The sequence below is a fragment of the Crinia signifera genome, chromosome 6 (assembly GCF_055691185.1).
Source record: "Crinia signifera chromosome 6, ASM5569118v1, whole genome shotgun sequence".
Taxonomy (NCBI): Eukaryota; Metazoa; Chordata; class Amphibia; order Anura; family Myobatrachidae; genus Crinia; species Crinia signifera.
Genome location: NC_139222.1, coordinates 103,920,773 through 103,943,052, shown reverse-complemented (window position 1 = coordinate 103,943,052; position 22,280 = coordinate 103,920,773). Strand labels below are relative to the sequence as shown.

The following is a 22,280-nucleotide window of genomic DNA, read 5'->3' as shown; positions in this document are numbered from 1 at the left end:
CTCTCTACTCCTCTAAAGAGATAGGGCACTCTTAGCCCCTACTAAAGGGCAACTAATCCTCTCTCACTCTCCAAGTCTCTTGTGTCTTTTTGCTGCAATGCTCATATGAGCAACAGCAAACACACAATCTGACTGAATGAGCAGCAGAAGGTACTTTGGCCACCACTCTCTTTTTTCACTTGCGGAGGCTCTCCCCGATCCCCATATCTACCATCCTCTAAAATTATGATGGTGGGAGAATGAAAATCGGGTGAGATATAGACACTTGCAAGCTATTAGTTACTTTATTACTTTATCTCTCTCCTGTTAATAATTAATATCTATCTACAATCATTCACAGTGCCACATTACTGTGAAACTTAGATATAACTAACTGACAGTGAGACTCTGACTGTAACTGTAACTGTGATAGATACAATCACTTGTTTTAGTATATACTAATTAAAAGTACATAAGTGTTACTATATCTGGCCATAACAACCATTGGGTGCTAATTAGCTGGCTAACTTCTGTTAAATTCTAAATAACTATCACCTATATATGACTTTTTGAAACCTTGTTACACTTTAAGCACAGGCTATTACTGTCCTGACTTCTTTTGAAACCAACTGACACAGTTGGAATTCTTTGCGAGCTCTTGGCCTGATAATTGATACAGGTACTGGATTACGAGCTCTTTAATTGATTTTGCTCATTTTAAGAATTTTCCTTATAAGACAGGGACATAACGTTGAGCTGCAATGCATATTTTAAACTGTAATTTTGTAATTTGTGTATTTTTGTACTAATTCATATTAATCTAAGACTAATAAAGGCTAAGTTTTAAGAATACCACATTCTCTACTGCCCGTCTTCTCCTCGATCCATTGATAACTATAGATTACTGTACTTACATATATATATGTAAATACCTAAGAGTGCCCCCACAACGAGTCTTCTTTTTCTCCATGTGACCAAACATATACTTACCTCTGACTCTGGGGAGCACCTCCAGCCTATAAATAGGTTAAATAAAGGAGTTATCTCTCCTCCCTTTGTGAGAGAGCTCCCTAACAACTTAAACTTAATGGGATCTGGATCTCTCTTAATTATTTACTCCATTGTCAACAATATTTAAATTAGTGGAGTACCCAGTGCGGAAACCAAACAAAGAAACCTTACTCTGTTACACTTTTCTGGTGCCCCTACCAGTCTCAGGTTTCCAGCACGGCTATATATTGCAGATAGAATTAATCTATTTCTGCCTATATCTATAGAATTTACATTGGATGTGGGAAACCGGGCAAAATATCATCTTAGACGTATATACTTTACAAATCAAACCTGCGGACATAAGATGTCCAACTTCAGTCTGAAAAATGAACTTACCTCTAGAAGAAAAATAAATGAAGACCTAGAAGATATTTTCTCTACAAATACACCACAGAAAGACTCTGAAAATACATGGGAAGAAGATTTTAAGAGTTTGAAAAATATCCTCCAGAAACAACTAAGAACCAACTGGGATCTAACCACACTTGAAAACTACCAGAAGCAGAAAGTATACCCCAGGGGGCTCAGACCAAAAGTCTTTCCGGCGTTTCCCTTGGCAACAGAGGCATTGAAAACAGAGTGGGAAACTTGTTTACTGAAATGCTCGCATGAGCTCACGAACATTCTCCTTAAGCACGATCACCTTATTCTAGAGGAGTGTGAAAAAGAGATTGGCACTCTGAGCCATAAACTTGAGAAGTGGGAGAAGGATACGTCCTTCCAGAAACAATTTGAACTGAACAAAAAAGATCTTGATAAATATGAACAAGTAATCATAGAACGCAAGAAGAATAAATTCTGGAGGGACAAGAAAGACTTCTCCAGCGGCCAAATCTTTGCCTGGAAGAGCAGCACGTGGAAAACACCAAGGAATACATACAATAACATCTACGAATACAATTACTCTTCCTCCGAATTGGACTCCTCGGGTGAAGAGGGTGACAAATCCCTCAGCAACTCCCCCCACACATCAAGAACAGGGGTTTTTTTAGAGAACCCCCAGAATCCACGTGGATTCCAACAAAACGCAAGGGGAAAACGAGGAGGTCAAAAAGGAAGAGGAAGAGGAAGATGGGGGCCCCCAATTCCGGACCGATACCCAATCAGGGTGAGGAAAAATCAGTAAGAGATACATTACAGATCATTAACCTCTCAGACCATATACTAACAGATATAGAAACAGATGTCCTCAGCAGAGGTCTATCTTTTTCCCCCACAAGTAACCTTAATAGATTCAATCTAGAGAAGGACTTGAAACTTTTCGGCAGGAAACTACTTCTGAAAAAATTCTTTGCTAATAAATCACAAATATGTAGAGATGCAAATGATGTTGACATCACAGAAGAGGAAGTAACAGCACTAATCACCCTCGAGGAACTCCTGGCTGAATCAGAGGATGTACACACAGGAGCAACAGAGAAAAGACCAACCTGTAAGAGAAAATCAACATTCACACCACATGACTCCATCTGCCCAGAAGTCGGTATCTTTACCAATTTGGTATCAAAAGAATTTGATAAGATCTACACTAACCGCAAATACCATAAGGTACCTTATAACCTCACAAAAGAGGAATGGCTGGGTCTCAAGAACATTCAGAGTTGGCAGGATACAGTTGTGAAACCCTCTGATAAAGGGGGTAACGTAGTGATCTGGCCCAAGAGTATGTATACAACTGAAGCATACAAGCAACTCAATAACACGGAATGCTACAAAGCAATCATGCTTAACCCACTAGGACTAATACAACCCAAATACGAATCAATACTTAAAATAGGACTACAAGAAGGTGCAATCACTAAGAGAGAATATGAATATCTATGGGTAGAAAACCCCAAAATTGCCACACTATACTTGCTGCCGAAGGTCCACAAGAATCCCACCACACCACCTGGCAGGCCTATCGTCTCAGGGATAGGATGCCTTTCGGAAAGGGCAAGTATTTTTCTGGACCTTCACCTGAGAAAATACGTCCTCGAATTGCCTTCCTATACAAGGGACACCACTGACATTTTAAAAAAACTGCACGATGTAAATCTGGAAAAGGATCAATTACTGGTGGGCTTGGACGTTGAGTCCTTATACACAAGTATAGACCACACCAAGGGTCTCAACGCTGTTAAGTACTTCCTCAACATGGAGGATTTCGGTCCATTCCATGAATTTCTGCTAAGACTCCTTTCTTTTGTTCTCAATTTCAATTTCTTTACCTTCGATGACAAATTCTTTTTACAGACAAGAGGGACCGCGATGGGGGCAGCCTGCGCACCCACATACGCCAACCTATACTTGGGTTGGTGGGAAAAAGAGGTGGTCTTTTCAGAAGAATATGAGGAATATTCAAAGCATATCAGCATGTGGAACCGTTATATTGATGATATAATACTGATATGGGATGGTGGTAAAGATCTACTGGAGGAATTCCTGGATATACTCAACTCAAATGACCTTAATCTTAAACTCACCTCTGAGATCAGTGATGTTGAAATCTCCTTCTTAGATCTAAAAATCTACAAGGGAATTAATGGTAAACTGGAAACAAAACTATTCAGAAAAAGCACAGCTACGAACAGCGTGCTACATCAAACTAGCCACCATTTCCCCCCAACAGTGGAAAATATCCCCAAAGGGGAATTCCTCAGACTAAGAAGAAATGTATCAGATGAGGGGGTCTTTAAACAACAATGCGACGAACTCACCAGCAGACTTAAAGATCGGGGATACAGCAACAGGTCCCTTAAGAAAGCCCAAAAATCAGTGTGCAAGACCAACAGAGAATCCATCATCTTTAAGACAGGTAACACCATAAACCCTGAGAAGAAGGATCTGAATACTGGAGAATCTGGACCCAGATTTATTAGCAACTTTAACCAACAATGGAAAACGATTAAACAAAGTGTTCAAAAATATTGGCATGTCCTCATGGCCGACGACGACCTGGCCAGGATCATCGGAGACAAGGTTTCAATCAGCTGGAGAAGATCACCTAACATAAGAGACCATCTGGTCACAAGCCACTACACCAGAACCAAACCAAGGAATCCCACACTAATAGGTTCATTCCCATGCGGCGTCTGCAAGGCGTGCAAGTACATGATAAGGCAAAAAGAAATCACTGACAGATATGGTAATAAACATAAAATCCATGATTATATTACCTGCCGCACGAAGGGAGTGATTTACTGTATAAGCTGTAAATGTGGCGCCATGTATGTAGGAATGACAAGCAGGATGATGAAACAACGTATCCTTGAACACATCGGTACAATTCGCAACGCTGCCACAGACCTGACCAGATCCAAACAATTAACATCAGTGGCACGGCACTTCCATTTCAAACATAAAGGAGACCTTACTCTATTTAGAGCATTTGGAATTGAAACCATCCACTTAGGAATCAGAGGTGGTGATCTCACCAACCAGCTTCTTAGAAGAGAAAGTTTTTGGACATTTACACTAAACACAATGTCCCCTAATGGTATGAACGAACAGATCAATTACACTCCATTCCTATGATTCTGTTAAACTCCACTACCTTACCATATATATCTTCTTCTCAAGTACCAGTTAATTTATCATTCTTCCTTACCCCAATTTTCGGGTTCTTGTATTATAATAGTCTCTCTATTACCATACATGAAATGTTTATTAACACGGATGAGTATCACATTTCCTTGCCTAGTGAATTACACATTAAAAATTTCTGTATATAAATAAGAATATTTCTCTTCATAATTTCATCATATATATATATATATATATATATTTTTTCACTTCTTATTTCTTTTTCAGACCATTCAATATTAATTTATTTAAAATGTAACAAATATAATAAATATTGAGTACGATTAATAGAAAACAACCCATGAAAATAATCTATTAGAACATTTAATGAATACTTCCTATGTACATAAAGGGTCAATTATAATTAATTAGTGCTTCTCAAACAACCTTTATTCTTTGTAAATATACACGTCTTATGTGGACATTCCTTGAGCAATTTCTGCCTCTATCTGTCCCGAAACAATGATGATAATACTGAATAATATTTATTCTCTAAATGCCAAAGCTTATAATAGATTTTCTGGTATTATTGAACTTATCCTCCTTAAGTGGTATCAATCATCCAATTTGGTGATTAGCCTACTGAATCACAGAACAGTTAAATACCCGATACCACATCACCTCAGACAGGATGTGATCAAGCCCCGTGGGAGGGGCGAAACGCGTCTACCTGTCTCTATGCATATGCTACTCAACCCCTGCACGAGCAAACAAAGCCACTGATGTCCGGTTGGAGCTAAGCGTAACTATACCTAACCGCTATAAATCTTAAATGAGTACTGAGCGTTAATTGTCTAAACACTGTAACCGCGGTCCAGCGGTCAGTGTTCTAACCACACTATTATAGTCTGTACACTCGTTCTCTGAGAGCAGTTCACTTGCTCCTTTCTGACAGAGGTCACAGACTCGGCAGCTTCTCTGACTGCAAATAGAAACAATTTCTGTGATAAACGGCAACTGTTACAGATCTTTGTGTGTAGTTTGAGACGTGCTGTGCCTGAACTATCTCAATACTGCAGCCGCAATCTAGCGGTATATATGTAAGTTATACTTATACAATTTAACTATATGTTTGACTGTACGTTATATCTGAGGAGGGTCTGAGCGCTAACTATCCAGGTACAGTTCACTTGCTTTTTCTAACAGAGGTCACACACTCCGCAGCTTCTCTGACTGCAAATAGAAACAATTTCTGTGATAAACGGCAACTGTCACAGATCTTTGTGTGTATTTTCGAGGTGTGTTTAGCCTGAATTATCTTAATACTGCAGCCGCAATTTAGCGGTATATATGTAAGCCATACTTATGCAATTTAACTACATGTTTGACTGTACGTTATAGGTAGGGAGGGTCTGAGCGCTAACAACCCAGATACTGCAGCCGCAATTGAGCGGTGCAAATGTGAGCGATATTTATGCAGTCTAACTATATGATATATTATCTTTACCTGACTGATTTCTATGCTTAAGGAATCTTTTTGAGCGCTAACTGAACGAAATACTACAGCAGCATTCTAGCGATATATATGTCAGTTATCTAACTATTGGCTATAAACCTCTCTCCTTGACTTAAAACTATATGTTTGAGGAATGTTTGAGCACTAAACAGTCTAACACTGCAACCGCAATCTAGCAGTATATATGTGAACTATATCTATACAATCTGACTGCATACTATTGTCTCTCTCCCTGACCTAATTGTACTCTTATATCATGTTAAAGGATTATCCTCCACTTTAAAAGCAACAGTCCTGACACTGTAGCCGCGGTCCAGCGACCTTTTAAGGTACTCTGCACTAGTGGAAATATACTAAGTTCTGAGCAACAGCACACGACTATCATAAAAAGCATACAGCTATATACCCTTTTTATTGTTATACTGTTTTGAGCCAATAATATAAACACTTATCTATTTGTTAAAAACGATCTTCTTTCCTGCCTTTTCCTCTTTCTAAGCCTAAAAATCTATCTTTAAAGTCCCTTATCTCAGGGCACTAAACCCTAAACCTCTCTCACTCCAAAATCGGCTGTATCTTTTCACTGCAATACTCAGTGAGTAACAGTGACTATACTATCCGACGAAACGAGCAGCAGAAGGTACTTTGGCCACCACACTTCTTTCTTCATGTATGTAGTCTCTCCCTAATTTTCTCACCGTCCATCCTCTAAATTTATGATGGTACGACAGCAGAAATTAGGTGAGATATAGACACTTACAATCTGCCATAACCTTCCATCTCACTTAATTTCTCTCTCTCTATCTCTCTCCTCAAGCGACACCCATTCTTGGAAAATACAAATCTCTCTACTCCTCTAAAGAGATAGGGCACTCTTAGCCCCTACTAAAGGGCAACTAATCCTCTCTCACTCTCCAAGTCTCTTGTGTCTTTTTGCTGCAATGCTCATATGAGCAACAGCAAACACACAATCTGACTGAATGAGCAGCAGAAGGTACTTTGGCCACCACTCTCTTTTTTCACTTGCGGAGGCTCTCCCCGATCCCCATATCTACCATCCTCTAAAATTATGATGGTGGGAGAATGAAAATCGGGTGAGATATAGACACTTGCAAGCTATTAGTTACTTTATTACTTTATCTCTCTCCTGTTAATAATTAATATCTATCTACAATCATTCACAGTGCCACATTACTGTGAAACTTAGATATAACTAACTGACAGTGAGACTCTGACTGTAACTGTAACTGTGATAGATACAATCACTTGTTTTAGTATATACTAATTAAAAGTACATAAGTGTTACTATATCTGGCCATAACAACCATTGGGTGCTAATTAGCTGGCTAACTTCTGTTAAATTCTAAATAACTATCACCTATATATGACTTTTTGAAACCTTGTTACACTTTAAGCACAGGCTATTACTGTCCTGACTTCTTTTGAAACCAACTGACACAGTTGGAATTCTTTGCGAGCTCTTGGCCTGATAATTGATACAGGTACTGGATTACGAGCTCTTTAATTGATTTTGCTCATTTTAAGAATTTTCCTTATAAGACAGGGACATAACGTTGAGCTGCAATGCATATTTTAAACTGTAATTTTGTAATTTGTGTATTTTTGTACTAATTCATATTAATCTAAGACTAATAAAGGCTAAGTTTTAAGAATACCACATTCTCTACTGCCCGTCTTCTCCTCGATCCATTGATAACTATAGATTACTGTACTTACATATATATATGTAAATACCTAAGAGTGCCCCCACAACGAGTCTTCTTTTTCTCCATGTGACCAAACAATACAGGGTACACAGAACTAAACATATCCATTACTGAGAAACTAAAACAGTTCGACGGTAACAATTATCAGAACAATTCTTAGTACACAATACAACTGAAAGGTAGGAGGAGTTATCCGCATCCTACCAGGAGCAGGTTGTCATTGGTAGAGTTGAATGAACACAAATGAGAAGCGATGCGGGTATAGATAGTAGGTGAATAACAGTGCTGTAATAGAAATGCAAGAAGTGGGCTGTGAGAACAAGAGGGAAGATGGCCCTGCTCTAAGGAGCTTACAGTGTCAAAAGCAAAATAAATGTCCAGAAGTATATGCAGAGTAGTGGTCCTTGGATTTGGCAGCAAGAGCAATTGATGAATTTGCTGTGGGCAGTTTTAGTGAAATAGAGAGGAAGGAAACTAGACTGAAATGGGTCAAGCAGGGAGTTGGAGGAAAGAAAAGTGGTAAGGTGATAGGGTGAGTGCATACAATATTCTCAAGGAGTTTGGAATCGAAAGGGAAGAGAGTAATGGGTCATTAGTTAGGAGTGTTAGTATCTAAGAGACAAGCGCATGCTTAAAGGCAGAGTGCCTGTCGAGAGGGAGAGATTGAAGAGGTGGGCACAGAGGTAGTGTGTGTGTGGGGGGGGTTAGGGCCCACAGATGAAGGCCAATACTTCATCTCCAGATATAGGAGAAAAAGGTATTCTGGATGGGGAGGGGTGGTCAGGGAAGGATGTGGGTTGTGACGTCCTGATGTATGGGGTCAATTTTGGATGTCAAGTGGGTGGCAAACACAAGTACAGAGACTGGGGAGGGTAGTTATATTGGGGGCGGGCAAAGGAGGAATTTGAAAGTGGAGTGAAGAAGGGACGGGGCAGGACTGTAGGATGAGATCATATATTTAAAATGGAGGAAGTCTGCCTTCCTCCACTGTTGCTAGGTGGATTGTGAACACTGTTGCAGATATTTGGTGAATTTACAATGCCAGGGTTGATGTGTAATACGAAACTACTTTTTTAAGTAATATACTGTATCTGTCATTCTACCTGTGTGACGCTTACATCAGTTGTAAAAAAAAAAAATACACACGCACACACACTAATGTGTTTGTGTATGTATGTAAATCCATAATGTATTTCTATCCACGCTCTATAACTTCAGTCTTTAACTGGGGCCTTATGTACCACCCTTGGTGTTGACTTGGGAATATGTCTAGTTTGGATATCACGGAAGCTATTCTGGAGACCACTATTCACCAATCAAATAGCTTAAAATGGAGCATATGGATTTGCAGACACATCACCTGCATCTACTGCCTTCCTGACTGACTTCAAAGAATCTTATGGGTCAGTCGTATTCCACATGATGAACTTACTGTCCCATTGCGCTCCGAACACTTTTGTGCAAAATGGGGCTGATTTCAGCTCCCGAAGGGTGCGAATTGAGGTGTCATTGCCAAATGTTATAAAGCGCCGCAGCAACAGCACATTTCACCTTTTGCATGGAATAGGATTGACCCGTTAAGCTGGGTCCACACTACACGATGTGTGTATCCAGTGATCTCAGCATCAACAGAGAGCAGGCAGGGTGCCGGCATTAGCAAGTGCATACACACTTGCTGGCAGCAACAAACATTCTGCAGCGTGACCCTCGTTAACAATGTCCACTGTACATGCAGGATGATGGAGGACCATACGTCGTTAACAATCTAGTGCGTACACGCGATATGCATGATATTACTGTTAAAGTTATCTTGCTATCCTTGGAGCAATACCTGAAAAGACTCTGTTGGAAGTTCCTGCATTGACCTGTTGCATCTGGTATCATAGCAGCAGCAGCTATCCAGCTTTTCACGTATGCTTTGGCAGCAAACCGCAAGACAGTCGGTCAGTGCTTTTCTAACTTTTAATCCCATGACGGTGTTCTTGCTTTTATAGGTAATTATGGCTTTAGCCTGTTTATCCTTTATCCCTCTTTTCCAGGGAGTCACTATACACATTATACTGGGTGCTGGATGACTCGCCCGACAGTTGGTATTCTGACGGTTGTTTCTCAGACATCTGAATCCTGATTGTCTGGAGCCTGGTACATGGGCTATTTGCCCTTGTGTGGTTCCCTGACCCCCATAGAGGGAGAATACAATAGGTTGTGAGTGTAGCGAGCCTGCAAAGGATTTCAATGTGGTTGCCCCCTTGTCGGGCTTTTGACAGTCGGGATTCCGATGTTGGAGAAACGACTGTTGAAACTGATACCATATCATTTACACTGCAGTGGTTGATTTTAAATGAGTTTGTGTTGGTTCCTTAGCTAATCATGTTTCTTTTATGAATCTTCTCTTTAAAAGATGCTGTGCTGCTTAACAACATTGTGCAGAATTTTGGAATGTTGGACCTAATTAAGAAAGTGTTGGCTAGCCAAAAAAGCCAAATGGACCGGTCCCGGGAGCAGTACACCAGGGACTTAGCAGGTAGCCTTTGGATATTTTCCAGAAATGATCTTTGCCCTGTATGTTATGTAGTTGTATTACGTGAGGTAGTAGTAGTAGTAGTAGTAGTAGTAGTAGTAATACATAGCAAACAAATTACAAGGTAACGTACAGGGTGTGTTGATAAAATACAGCATAAATAGGGGTATAGCTGGTAGAACTAAAATCAGCATCAGTTCTGAAGTAGGTGTCGAAATTGTCGAGGAGACTGATAATTAGAACAGGGCAGGAGCGCTGGTGAGGTAAAGAGGTAGGGTGAGTACGTGAGGAAGGAGGGCCCTACTCATAACAGTTAACATACTAAAAGGAGGTGGGTGGACGAACGAAAAACAACAGGATAAGTAGGAACGGATGGAGGGGTAGGGTAGGCAGGATAGGAGGAGCCAAAGAGGTTAGGAGAAGGAGGGATAGGCTAGTCGGAAGAAGTGGGTTTTGAGGGAGCGCTTGAAAGAGGTAAGGGAATCAGAAAGCCTGATGGGTGGCTGGAGGTTGTTCCAGCGCAGGGGGGCAGTGTGAGAGAAGTCTTGGACACGGTAGTGGGAGTAGGTGATTAGGTAAGAGGTCAGGCGGCAGTCAGCGACGGAGCGAAGAAGACGGGAGGGAGTGTGGATAGAGATCAATGAAGAGAAGTAAGGAGCGGTGGAGGAGGAGAGAGCCTTGTATGTGGTGGTGAGGAGTTTAAAGAGAACTCCGAAAGGAATGGGGAGCCAGTGAAGAGATAGACAGAGGGGGGAGGCAGAGGTAGAGCGGTGGGAGAGGAAGATGAGCCTAGCAGCGGCGTTAAGAATGGATTGGAGAGGGGCGAGAGGTAGCCCGGAGAGAAGGATGTTGCAGTAGTCAAGGCAGGAGATGACAAGAGAGTGAATGAGAATTTTGGTTGCGTCTGTGGAGAGGAATGGTCTGATGCGCAAGATGTTGCGGAGGTGAAAGCGGCAAGACTGTGATAAAGCACGAATGTGGGGGGTGAAAGAGAGGGAGGAGTCAATGATGGCCCGAAGCAGCGCGTTTGGTCGGTGGAGGTGATCTCGGTTTCACCAATGCTGATGATTATTATTTTACTGTCCGATTATCAGTGTTGGACAGCTTTAGATCCCCAAAACTGCGATAACTGTTGATTCTGATTTTGGCAGCTGAAGAACAACAAATGTATTTATAATAGCCAATTATGATGTTACACAAATGCTTGAGATGTATATTAACTGTTTAACAATTTTCACCTTAGCACTGGAGCAGCAGTGTGATGAGCATCGGAGACGGGCCAAGGAACTCAAACACAAATCGCAGCATCTCAACAATGTCCTGATGACTCTGACACCGGTCGCCTTACCTCCTGCAGCTAAGCGACCACGGTTAACCAGAGCTACATCCGGCCCTGCTGCTATTAGCTCACAGGTCTCCTCGCAGCAAACACAGTTCACCCTGCCACAAGGAATGTCCCTGTCTCAGTTGACTAGTCTCCCCTTCAGTAAAGTACTGTCCACCAGCATCCCTGTCTCCTCATGCTCCTCTGTGATAAACAAGAACTCCTACTGCCAAGCCAGTTCGCCCTCCTCTCCGGTTTTGGGAGGTTACACTATCCTGACCCCTTCAGGGAGCAATTTCCCCGGCACACTGGAGATTCACCCTGACTCCACCAACCTGACTGTTCTGAGTACCGCAGCCATGCAAGACAGCAACACCGTTCTAAAAGTAATGAGTCCCATTCAGCTGCTCACTTTGCAAGGGCTTGGTGCAACAATACAAAACCTGGCTCAGCTAGCACCAGCTGGCAGTACTATTGTAGCCATGCCCTGTGATTCAGGGGATGGAGAGGAAGAACACACCACCATAGAAGTGACTTCACTGGAGGAGCAGGAAGAGAAATAGACTCGGGAGACATGTTTCTGTGTTTTATAGCTCAGAGCTGCCATGTGACTGAGGGAGGATGTAAAAACAGAATGAGGCAGCTGATGAACCAAAGACTGAATAGGAAAGCTGTACAGAGACAAGTGCACAGCAGATGATTCTGGCACTGAGCAGTTGGACAGACTTTGTGTTACAGTACACGGCATCACGTCTCACTGGGCAATCCTGGAATAGTGAAGTGTCCCCTTCTTTGAGCCTGTGTGGAACCTGTCCACACATGCTGTCCTAGGAGCTGAATCACCACATATTCAGTGTTACTGTTGTCAAACACCTGCAATGCTGAGTGGTAACATGCATTTTTCCAATATACTGATAGCGTGTGAGGCTGCAGGCAGTATACGTATGTGTGTGTCATCCGTGTACTTGTTTCCTACAGTAGTATTTGAATTCACTAGGAACGTGTAACCTCTCAGAGGCATAACTTAGTAACGCACTTAATTTCTAATGCGGTGATAGTCTACTGGTCCACTGCAGTCTCATGAATTATTGGGGACAGCTTTTCAGAGTTGCTGCAAAGTGCAAAATGTTATTGTATTGTGTAAAACTTAAATGAATTGTGCTACGACAAGTACTTGCAAAGGATTGTACATGGTAACCCTATTAGAGTAATGCAATACCTTGCACAGGTAGTGTGTGTGTGCAAGGCCTAACATTTGCAGGTGTTCACATTTACTTTCCAATAGAGGACCTAAGGGCCAATCAAATATAGTCTCTGGCACTTTGGTATTGTAACGTACTGGGTGCTAGTGAGCTGTAATGATAAAGCCATCTTCTGAGTGGTAACATTTCAGCCCCTGTGTACCTCTGTTTAAAGTGTACCCAGTACCTATACACTCTGTAGGTAGCCGTTACTCAGGAAGATGCAGTCAGTTCTCTAGGAAGTGCCTCATGCCTCAATAATACCACAACTTCTTTGTCTGAATATTAATTTGACACACAAAATGGTTGCCTACTCTTAGATACATACTACAATTACACTATTTAACAGCTGAGATGTGCATATTGTTTATTTTCTAACTCGCTACGAAAAATACCTGTTTTCAACTATTGGTTCCACTCGAGCAGCCCTGCATGCACGTCACTAGCCCGGTGATCATTTCATGGTAACTAATAGTCACAGACCATTATAGGGTACTGGAGGGGATGGGGAGGTGGAGAGATGGGTGGTATACAAAATGGCCTTTCCTTCGCTGTCAAAACAGATAAAACGCATCTTCCTATACTGACTGTATACTGATGGTGCCCAGAAACTGTCTCAGGGACACCGGAATGGTACCTATAGTGTGTAGAGCAGTGGTTCCCAAACCTTTTTTGATACATGGTGCACCTGAGTATCAGAACTTTATTCACGGCACCCCTAGGCAAAAACGTTCTCAATGAGCAAATCAGAAGAAAAAAAAATTAAGTAACCTTCTGTTTATATCTCATCCTTAGGGTCAGTTAACTGGTAATGAACAGGGTTAATTTGGCCACAATTAGCATATTACATTGGTCATAAATTAGTTTAATTGGACATGGACCACCAATCCAGGGCACCCCTGCAAGTTCATCTGGGGTGCCATGGCACACAGTTTGGGAACCACTGGTATAGAGTAAAGCTGGACATACACTGGCTAATTCACCTGCCAGTTGCTGGATCTATCATTTGGACATACTTTTATGTTGACGGAGCTAGCGGGGGATGTCCTATACGTGGTCAGATGAGCACCTGTCTTCTGTACCAGTAGACTGTCAGTATTTAAAAAGGCCTAATTTGCCATCCAAATAACAGCATTTGTGAGCACCTTACGTTGGTTGCATGAGATGAGTTTCTATAGCTATACTCTAACAGTGAGCGCTATACATTAAACATGCAACACGGGTCGGTAAGTTTTGTTTGTACAAACAGACAAGCTCCAATTGTTTCTTGCTTTTGGCAGAACTCAAAAATCTTAAAAATGAAAAGAAATAATTGGGTATGCATTCTGCTGTCATGGAAACTGCTTTTGCTTTCGTCTTCCTTCATTGCTTTTTCAGGCTCTCCATTGGTTATGGTAAATGCACATGCTGATTCTTGTAGTTCCTTATCAGCTACCTACTTTTGCATTGGATCCTGACACTTAAAAAAAGCTAACAGTTTGAGATGAACTAGACATGCATTCATGTATCTAACTTTTAATTTTTTTCCTGTATCAATCAGTTTTCTTTCTTTATTCTAGCTCTCCTTAATGGCTGACTGCCTCCTGCTACTGTCCATGTACCCTAATCTTGTTGCCCTTCTCTAACCACCTGGTTTGTGTTTATACACTATGCATGGGAGACCTGAGCCGTGTCACTTATTCTGTATGTAAATAAAAGTAAAGCATTTGGGAGCTCTGATACACAGGTGTTATGTCCTCTCTCTCCATAGATAAAAGTAAAGATTCCATTAAGGACAGGGCAGGGGCTGTGTGGAGCAACTGTTGAGTTTGTAAAATGAAGAGTGACAAACCACACTTGTCATGGACATCTCAGGCTCCGCTATTGAAATGTAAAGGGATTACTTAGGCCTGAGACCCCACTACTGTTTATTGTTTACTGGTAAAAGCAATTGGGAACCAACAATGATCTCTAAAGTGTTCCAAATAAATGTGGGGGATATGGCCATATGGTAACACTTATTTTTTCTTTCTTTCTAGGGTTAGAACTAGTAACATACATTAAGGGGGTCAAGTCCAATTATGCAAGATGTATTTGCAGGTGCCAGTCATCTCGTCATCGGCTGCACTTGATGGCCACACAGATTTGCACAATAGAGTTCACTGCTCCATTGGGTTCCAAACTCTTTTGTGCAAAGTGGGGCTGATTTCAGCCCCTAAAGGGTGCAAATTCAGGTGTCGTTGCTGGCAATAAAATGCTGCAACAATGGTACAGCACAACCTTCGCAATTACTAGGATTGACCACAAAATATGCATGCAATAGAAATCTGAAGAAGAAAAAAAATAAGACTGGATAGTCGTAGTCCGCACTCATAGTAAAGTGTACTGTAATTACTGCAACATAAGACCGTTATTGTAGCAATGTCCTCAAACACAGGGCCTTATTCTGGTTCACTCTGAGAGGCATATTGCTTCTCAAATGGACAAAACCATGTGCACTGCAGGGGGGCAGATGTAAGTTGTGCAGAGAGAATTAGATTTGGGTGAGTTATTTTGTTTCTGTCCAGAAAAATACGGACTGCTTTATTTTTACACTGCAATATACGGTAGATCTCCCTTTGAAGTTAAACCCCACCCAAATCTAATTCTCTCTGCACAAGTTACATCTGCCCCACCTGCAGTGCACATGGAGAAGGAATTTGCCTCTGAAAGTGAACCAGAATAAGGCCCACAGTCTCAGTATACTGTGTGGAGAGAAAAGCAAGGTGCGAGTGAGTCATGTTGAGAGGTGTAGTGCAGCCACTTTAAGTAGCAGTGAAACACCACTCAACACAATCTGTAATAGAGATACTGGGTTGCAAGTGTAACTGCATAGAAATTAATTTGAAATAAGTGCAAAGTCTCAGATGAAGCACAGCCTAACATGGCCAGAGAAAAACCATGGCCACTGCATCGTAGCATGTCTTACACAGATTCAGACTCATCTGCACATAGATGTACAAGTGTCACATTAATCAGTGCAGTCTGGTAAAGTCAAGGGCGTAACTACCATAGGTGCAAGGGGTGCAGCTGCTATGGGGCTCAGAGTTGAAGGGGGGGGGGGGCATCTTTACTATGTAAGTTATATATGCTATATACATTTTGCACCATTAGTTGGTACATAGGGGCCCTTACAAACTTTTGTTATGGGGCCTATGAATATCTAGTTATGCCCCTGGGTAAAGTGGTTTTGTTGCATTGCATTGTGATCATATCTGAGCAAAAAGATGCTTGGTACAACCTGAGTTACATGAGAACTTGCGTTCCAAGAAGGGCCATTTAACCAACTGTGGCAATAGTGTTTGAGGACACGTGTGTACATAAAACACCATAAAATCAAAGGTGTATTAATACAACTAGTGGAACATGCATCACCTTGTTATCTCTGTTCTGTATGCAAATAGTACATAATGCATTGGAGCTTTCATGCAATAATGCTTGTGCGTAAACTGAACTGTTTTAGATGTACTACACACATGTACTACTGTCCTTGGTGCCTGGTATTACCCCTTCTAGTAAATTAATATTAAAGCGGGTACACACTATTCTACAGGTTGGAACAGCAAAATCTATACTTGCTCCTGTACTACGTCATTGACATCCTCAGATGACTGTACAGGCCGGGCATTGGAGGAGATTGCTGCTGAATGCAGAGCGGTCTCCGGTCCCCCCAGCCCACCTTCACTTGTTGCGGCCAGCATTGTCAAGTGTGTATGGCCCTGTCGCTAATGAGATCACTGGGTACACACATTGTTTAGTGTGTGGCTGGCATTACATTATTAAAGGTCAGGACTGACTACTTTTTTAAATTTACAGGTGAGTACAGAGCAGAATACAGCAGCGTGCCCCTATACACAGCCACTATCCAGTACACAGCCACTTGTCAGTCTGACACAGCACAGTGCAGAGTACAGTGCAGCACACAGCAGTGTGCCCCTATACACAGGCACTATCCAGTACACAGCCACTTGTCAGTCTGACAGAGTACAGTGCAGCACACAGCAGCGTGCCTCTAGACCAGGGCTGGGCAACACCGGCCCTCCAGATGTTTATGAACTACACATCCCAGCATGCCTTGCATCAGTTTCAGCATGGCCACATAGCATATCTAATGCAAAGCATCCTTGGATGTGTAGTTCATCAACATCTGGAGGGCCGGTGTTGCCCAGCCCTGCTCTAGACACAGTCACTATCCAGTACACAGCCACTTGTCAGTCTGACACAGCACAGTGCAGAGTACAGTGCAGCACACAGCAGCGTGCCCCTATACACAGCCACTATCCAGTACACAGCCACTTGTCAGTCTGACACAGCACAGTGCAGAGTACAGTGCAGCACACAGCAGCGTGCTCCTATACACAGGCACTATCCAGTACACAGCCACTTGTCAGTCTGACACAGCACAGTGCAGAGTACAGTGCAGCACACAGCAGCGTGCCCCTATACACAGGCACTATCCAGTACACAGCCACTTGTCAGTCTGACACAGCACAGTGCAGAGTACAGTGCAACACACAGCAGCGTGCCCCTATACACAGTCACTATCCAGTACACAGCCACTTGTCAGTCTAACACAGCACAGTGCAGAGTACAGTGCAGCACACAGCAGCGTGCCCCTATACACAGTCACTATCCAGTACACAGCCACTTGTCAGTCTAACACAGCACAGTGCAGAGTACAGTGCAACACACAGCAGCGTGCCCCTATACACAGTCACTATCCATTACACAGCCACTTGTCAGTCTAACACAGCACAGTGCAGAGTACAGTGCAGCACACAGCAGCGTGCCCCTATACACAGTCACTATCCAGTACACAGCCACTTGTCAGTCTAACACAGCACAGTGCAGAGTACAGTGCAGCACACAGCAGCGTGCCCCTATACACAGTCACTATCCAGTACACAGCCACTTGTCAGTCTGACACAGCACAGTGCAGAGTACAGTGCAGCACACAGCAGCGTGCTCCTATTCACAGTCCCTATCCAGTACACAGCCACTTGTCAATCTAACACAGCACAGTGCAGAGTACAGTGCAGCACACAGCAGCGTGCCCCTATTCACAGTCCCTATCCAGTACACAGCCACTTGTCAGTCTGGCACAGCAGAGTACAGTGCAGCACACAGCAGCGTGCCCCTATACACAGTCACTATCCAGTACACAGCCACTTGTCAGTCTGACACAGCACAGTGCAGAGTACAGTGCAGCACACAGCAGCGTGCTCCTATTCACAGTCCCTATCCAGTACACAGCCACTTGTCAGTCTAACACAGCACAGTGCAGAGTACAGTGCAGCACACAGCAGCGTGCCCCTATTCACAGTCCCTATCCAGTACACAGCCACTTGTCAGTCTGGCACAGCAGAGTACAGTGCAGCACACAGCAGCGTGCCCCTATACACAAAATTCCTATGTAGTGCACAACCAGTACAGAATAGCACAAAGCAGCATGCCCTCGCATAGGGCCCATTCAGACCTGTTTGTACAGGTCTGAATTCGGCCCCGTCTCCGATGGTGCACCCATGGAAATGTTGACGTCAGCGCCCGACCCTAATTCACAGAAGGACGGCCGGTGTAAAAGTATAGAAACATAGAATTTGACGGCAGATAAGAACCACTTGGCCCATCTAGTCTGCCCCTTTTTTTAAACATGTTACCTCAAACCATATTTGATCCTTATTTTTTTGTAAGGATTTCAATATGCTTATCCCAAGCATGTTTAAATTGTACTACTGTATTTGCGTCTACCACCTCTGATGGTAGGCTATTCCACTTATCTACTACTCTTTCTGTGAAGTAATTCTTCCTCACATTTCCCCTGAATCTTTCTCCCTCTAGTTTCAGTGCATGTCCTCGTGTTCTGTTGCTCCTCTTCCTGTGAAGAATGTCTCCCACCTGTACCTTGTTAAAACCCTTGATATATTTGAAAGTTTCTATCATGTCCCCCTTTCCCTTCTCTGCTCCAAGTATACATATTAAGATCTTTTAGTCTTTCCTGGTATGTTTTGTGATGTAGGCCATGCACGTCCGGGCTTACTTTTATCTGCGATCAGAGGAAAAAACATTCGATAGCCAGTAACCACTGAATGATGTATTCCTCTGTGCAGGCACATGTGTAAGCATACACATCCGCAGGAAGCACAAGGCGGGGATTCGGGTGTCGGGGGGGGGACGGGGGGACATGCGGGTGGCGGTTACCTGCTCTCTAGCCTAGCGAGTAGTTCTGAAGGTTGCCTTATTAAGGTTGACATACATTAGGTTGACCACTAAAGGTCAATAGGGCTTAGGTCGGCACCCCCCCCCCCCCCCATGTACAACTCATGCGATGTCTCAATAATTTTGAGACATTGCATGAGTTGTACACAAATTGGGCTTTTAAATGCCGCAGAGACTACAAAGTGTATAACAGATTGGGCACATACCATACTTGAAAGAAATACTCTATTATTTGAAAGCAAATAATTAGACTGCTTGAAATCACACACTGTTCACCAATAAGTATGGAATGCAGTCATAAGAGCAATAAGTCCTAATTATACATTGCCAATCTGCAAGTTCTTACTATATCCTGCCAATTAATAAATTGACTGTCTTCAGCCAATATAGGAGGACAGTGCATGCTTAGTAACTTTGCAGATTAAAAAATTGTAACTCTGATACAATGTATTGATTTGAACACTGTGGATGAACAAAAAGTAACTAAGTGTCATAAATAGAAACCACACAGTAGTAAGAAATATCAGAGACTGCTACATGTTTTAATAACATAAGGACAGCATAGGAGACTCCTCAAAATCTGTCTATTCAGGAAAGACATCCCATACAATAAAATAATAGAAGATAAATGAAGGATTACACATGCTATAAAACCCTTTGCATTTCTACACCCCAAAAAAACGTTGAAATCAGTTTTTCTAATCTTACTGCACATCTTTTCCAATACTGTCCTTTTAAGAGGGTGTAATCAGTACACCTCTTTTGTAAAACGAACTTATTAAAAGTTATATTGGTACTTGTGTAGTTTCATGGCGCCGTGCTACTTCCGGGTTCTACGCTCGCCACAAACTATGTTAAAAAAAGTAACTTAACTCCATGCCAACATGGATAGGTCATACCTCCACTATCCATGTTGGCATGGAGTTGATTTTAAATAGCATAGCGAGCCTCCGAGCCCGCAGCATAGGCGAGCGAAGCGACCCCCGCAAGTGGACTCAGACTTTAAGGTATAGGTGTATTACCACTCACGGTAATAGCTGTGGTTTTCAAATCTATAAAGGTTTCTTTGTATGTGTGCTTAAAGATACCTTTATATTTGTAACACCATTGTGTACTTGGTAAGTGAGATACGCTGTCAAATATATAAATTATTTTTCAGCACCTCACACTCATGACACAAGGTACTTGTTTCCTAGCACAGCACCCCCGATGTCCATCTTACGGCATCTGATCGCATCGCATGCCATATAGCCGCATGTGATGCGATGCGTTTTTTAATTGTACAAGCACCCTGATGGGTGCTTACAATGTTAACTGCACCCCCACGCCACCCCCACTATCAAAGCAAAGGTGAAGCACAAACCCTAAGCGTGGCAAGCGCAGCGAGCCCGCGAGGGGAGGCGGTACGTGTTCTCCGACCTTTTCATACCCCCACTATCCACGTCGGCGTGGAGTTGATTTTAGATAGTGTGGCAAGTGCAGCGAGCCACTGAGCCAGAAGCGCCACGCTTCAGGCTCCGTGGCTCACTGCGCTCGCCACACTGTCTAAAATCAACTCCACGCCAACGTGGATAGTGGGGGTATGGAAAGGTCGGAGGATGCGTACCGCCGCCGCTCGCCACACTTCGGGTTGGCGTTGATCCTGGGGGTGGCGTTGACTATGGGTGGCCATTTAAAATTGTAAGAACCCATCAGGGTGCTTGTACAATCAAAAATCGTATACGATTGAATCGTATGCCATATGCAATATTTTATTGTACAATATCGCGTCGCATCGCATCCCATCGTATACCTTATTTAGTACAATGGTATACGATGCAATGGGCGCCGTGCTAGGAAACAAGTACCTGACACGATTCCAACGTGAGTTTGGTACGCTCCACTGAAATATTCCACCCATCCTCAAATGCTCACATTCACTCAAAAAGACACATACAACAAATTTGAACTATTGTTGTTTATTGTATTTTTTTTCCATTTTGATCATCTTTACCCGAGATTCTGCACCACAACTGGACACCACCAATTCTAAAGAGAGACTGTTCTACACCGAAGGACTATGGGCCTTATTTTGGTTCATTCTTTCTGACAAAATCCTTCTTAGATGGACAAAACCATGTGCACTGCAGGGGGGGCAGATGTAACATGTGCAGAGAGAATTAGATTTGGGTGAGTAATTTTGTTTCTGTGCAGGGAAAATACTGACTGCTTTATTTTTACACTGCAATATAGATCTCACTTTGAAGTAAAACCCCACCCAAATCTAATTATCTCTGCACATGTTACATCTGCCCCACCTGCAGTGCACATGGTTTTGCCCATCTAAGAAGGATTTTGTCAGAAAGAATGAACCAAAATAAGGCCCTATATCTCAAAAAGTTATAAGTATAGACTGCGCCTCATTGTTTACATTCCAATTTTTTTTTTGTTTGGACGGTTTTAAGTGTAGGTGACATTTCAGGAACTGTGACTGCATTGCACCATACACTATCATCTATTTTCCAGTTAGGTTTCCCTACATCGATGGCAAAGGAAAAACAGTGTTTCTTTTATTTTTCCAAGGTGCCAGGACACGAAGCATAGTTCCGCCCACTGACACCCAGAAGCCCCACCCCCCATTCTGATTGGCCCATGGGTCATTCAGTCAAAGATAATGGATAACCATCGATAGCTAAAACTATCTATGGTTATCCATCTCATAGTTTATGTCTAACAATGGCTGGTTGCCTGCCTGATGGCCATCCCTAGTTACAAACTTATCTGCTTTCACATCACAAATGCCGGTTCGCACCTGGGATTTGGTCACGGGTCAATCCTGGGAGCAACCCAGCATTTGCGCTAACTGGCACTCGCAGCATCCGGGGAAGCGAGGCAGAGGCGCATCATGCGGAGGCGAGGGAGGAGGTGAGCCTGCTGCCTCCTCCATAGAAGTGAACTCGATCTGGGTTACCTGTTCAGACTGCCCAGCAACCCGGGTCCGACCTGGGTAGAACCCTTCTTTTTACCCGGGTCAGATTGCCGGGTTGCTGGACCAGGTATTTTTCAAGTAGCCCTTTCACACGGCACAGTGACCTGGGTCATTTGTGCGGTGTGAAAGAGGTATTACTACTTACATATTACCGGCTGTGAGAGAGGTAAAAGAGAGACTTAAGGGTGTACACACGGGGCGATTATTCTAAGC

At 42.8% G+C, this 22,280-nt stretch overlaps 1 protein-coding gene across 2 annotated transcripts in view; it reads left to right on the top strand.

The window, feature by feature from the left end:
• The window catches only part of GMEB2 (glucocorticoid modulatory element binding protein 2), a 45,138-nt gene extending 30,552 nt beyond the window's left edge, over window positions 1-14,586 (top strand). For both annotated transcript variants that reach the window (XM_083146675.1, XM_083146674.1), the window contains exons 9-10: window positions 10,181-10,303; window positions 11,544-14,586. In XM_083146675.1, the coding sequence (XP_083002801.1) occupies window positions 10,181-10,303; window positions 11,544-12,187 (767 nt within the window). In that variant the 3' untranslated portion in view covers window positions 12,188-14,586. The remainder of the gene's footprint in view (window positions 1-10,180; window positions 10,304-11,543) is intronic.
• The last annotated feature ends 7,694 nt before the right edge of the window (window positions 14,587-22,280 follow it).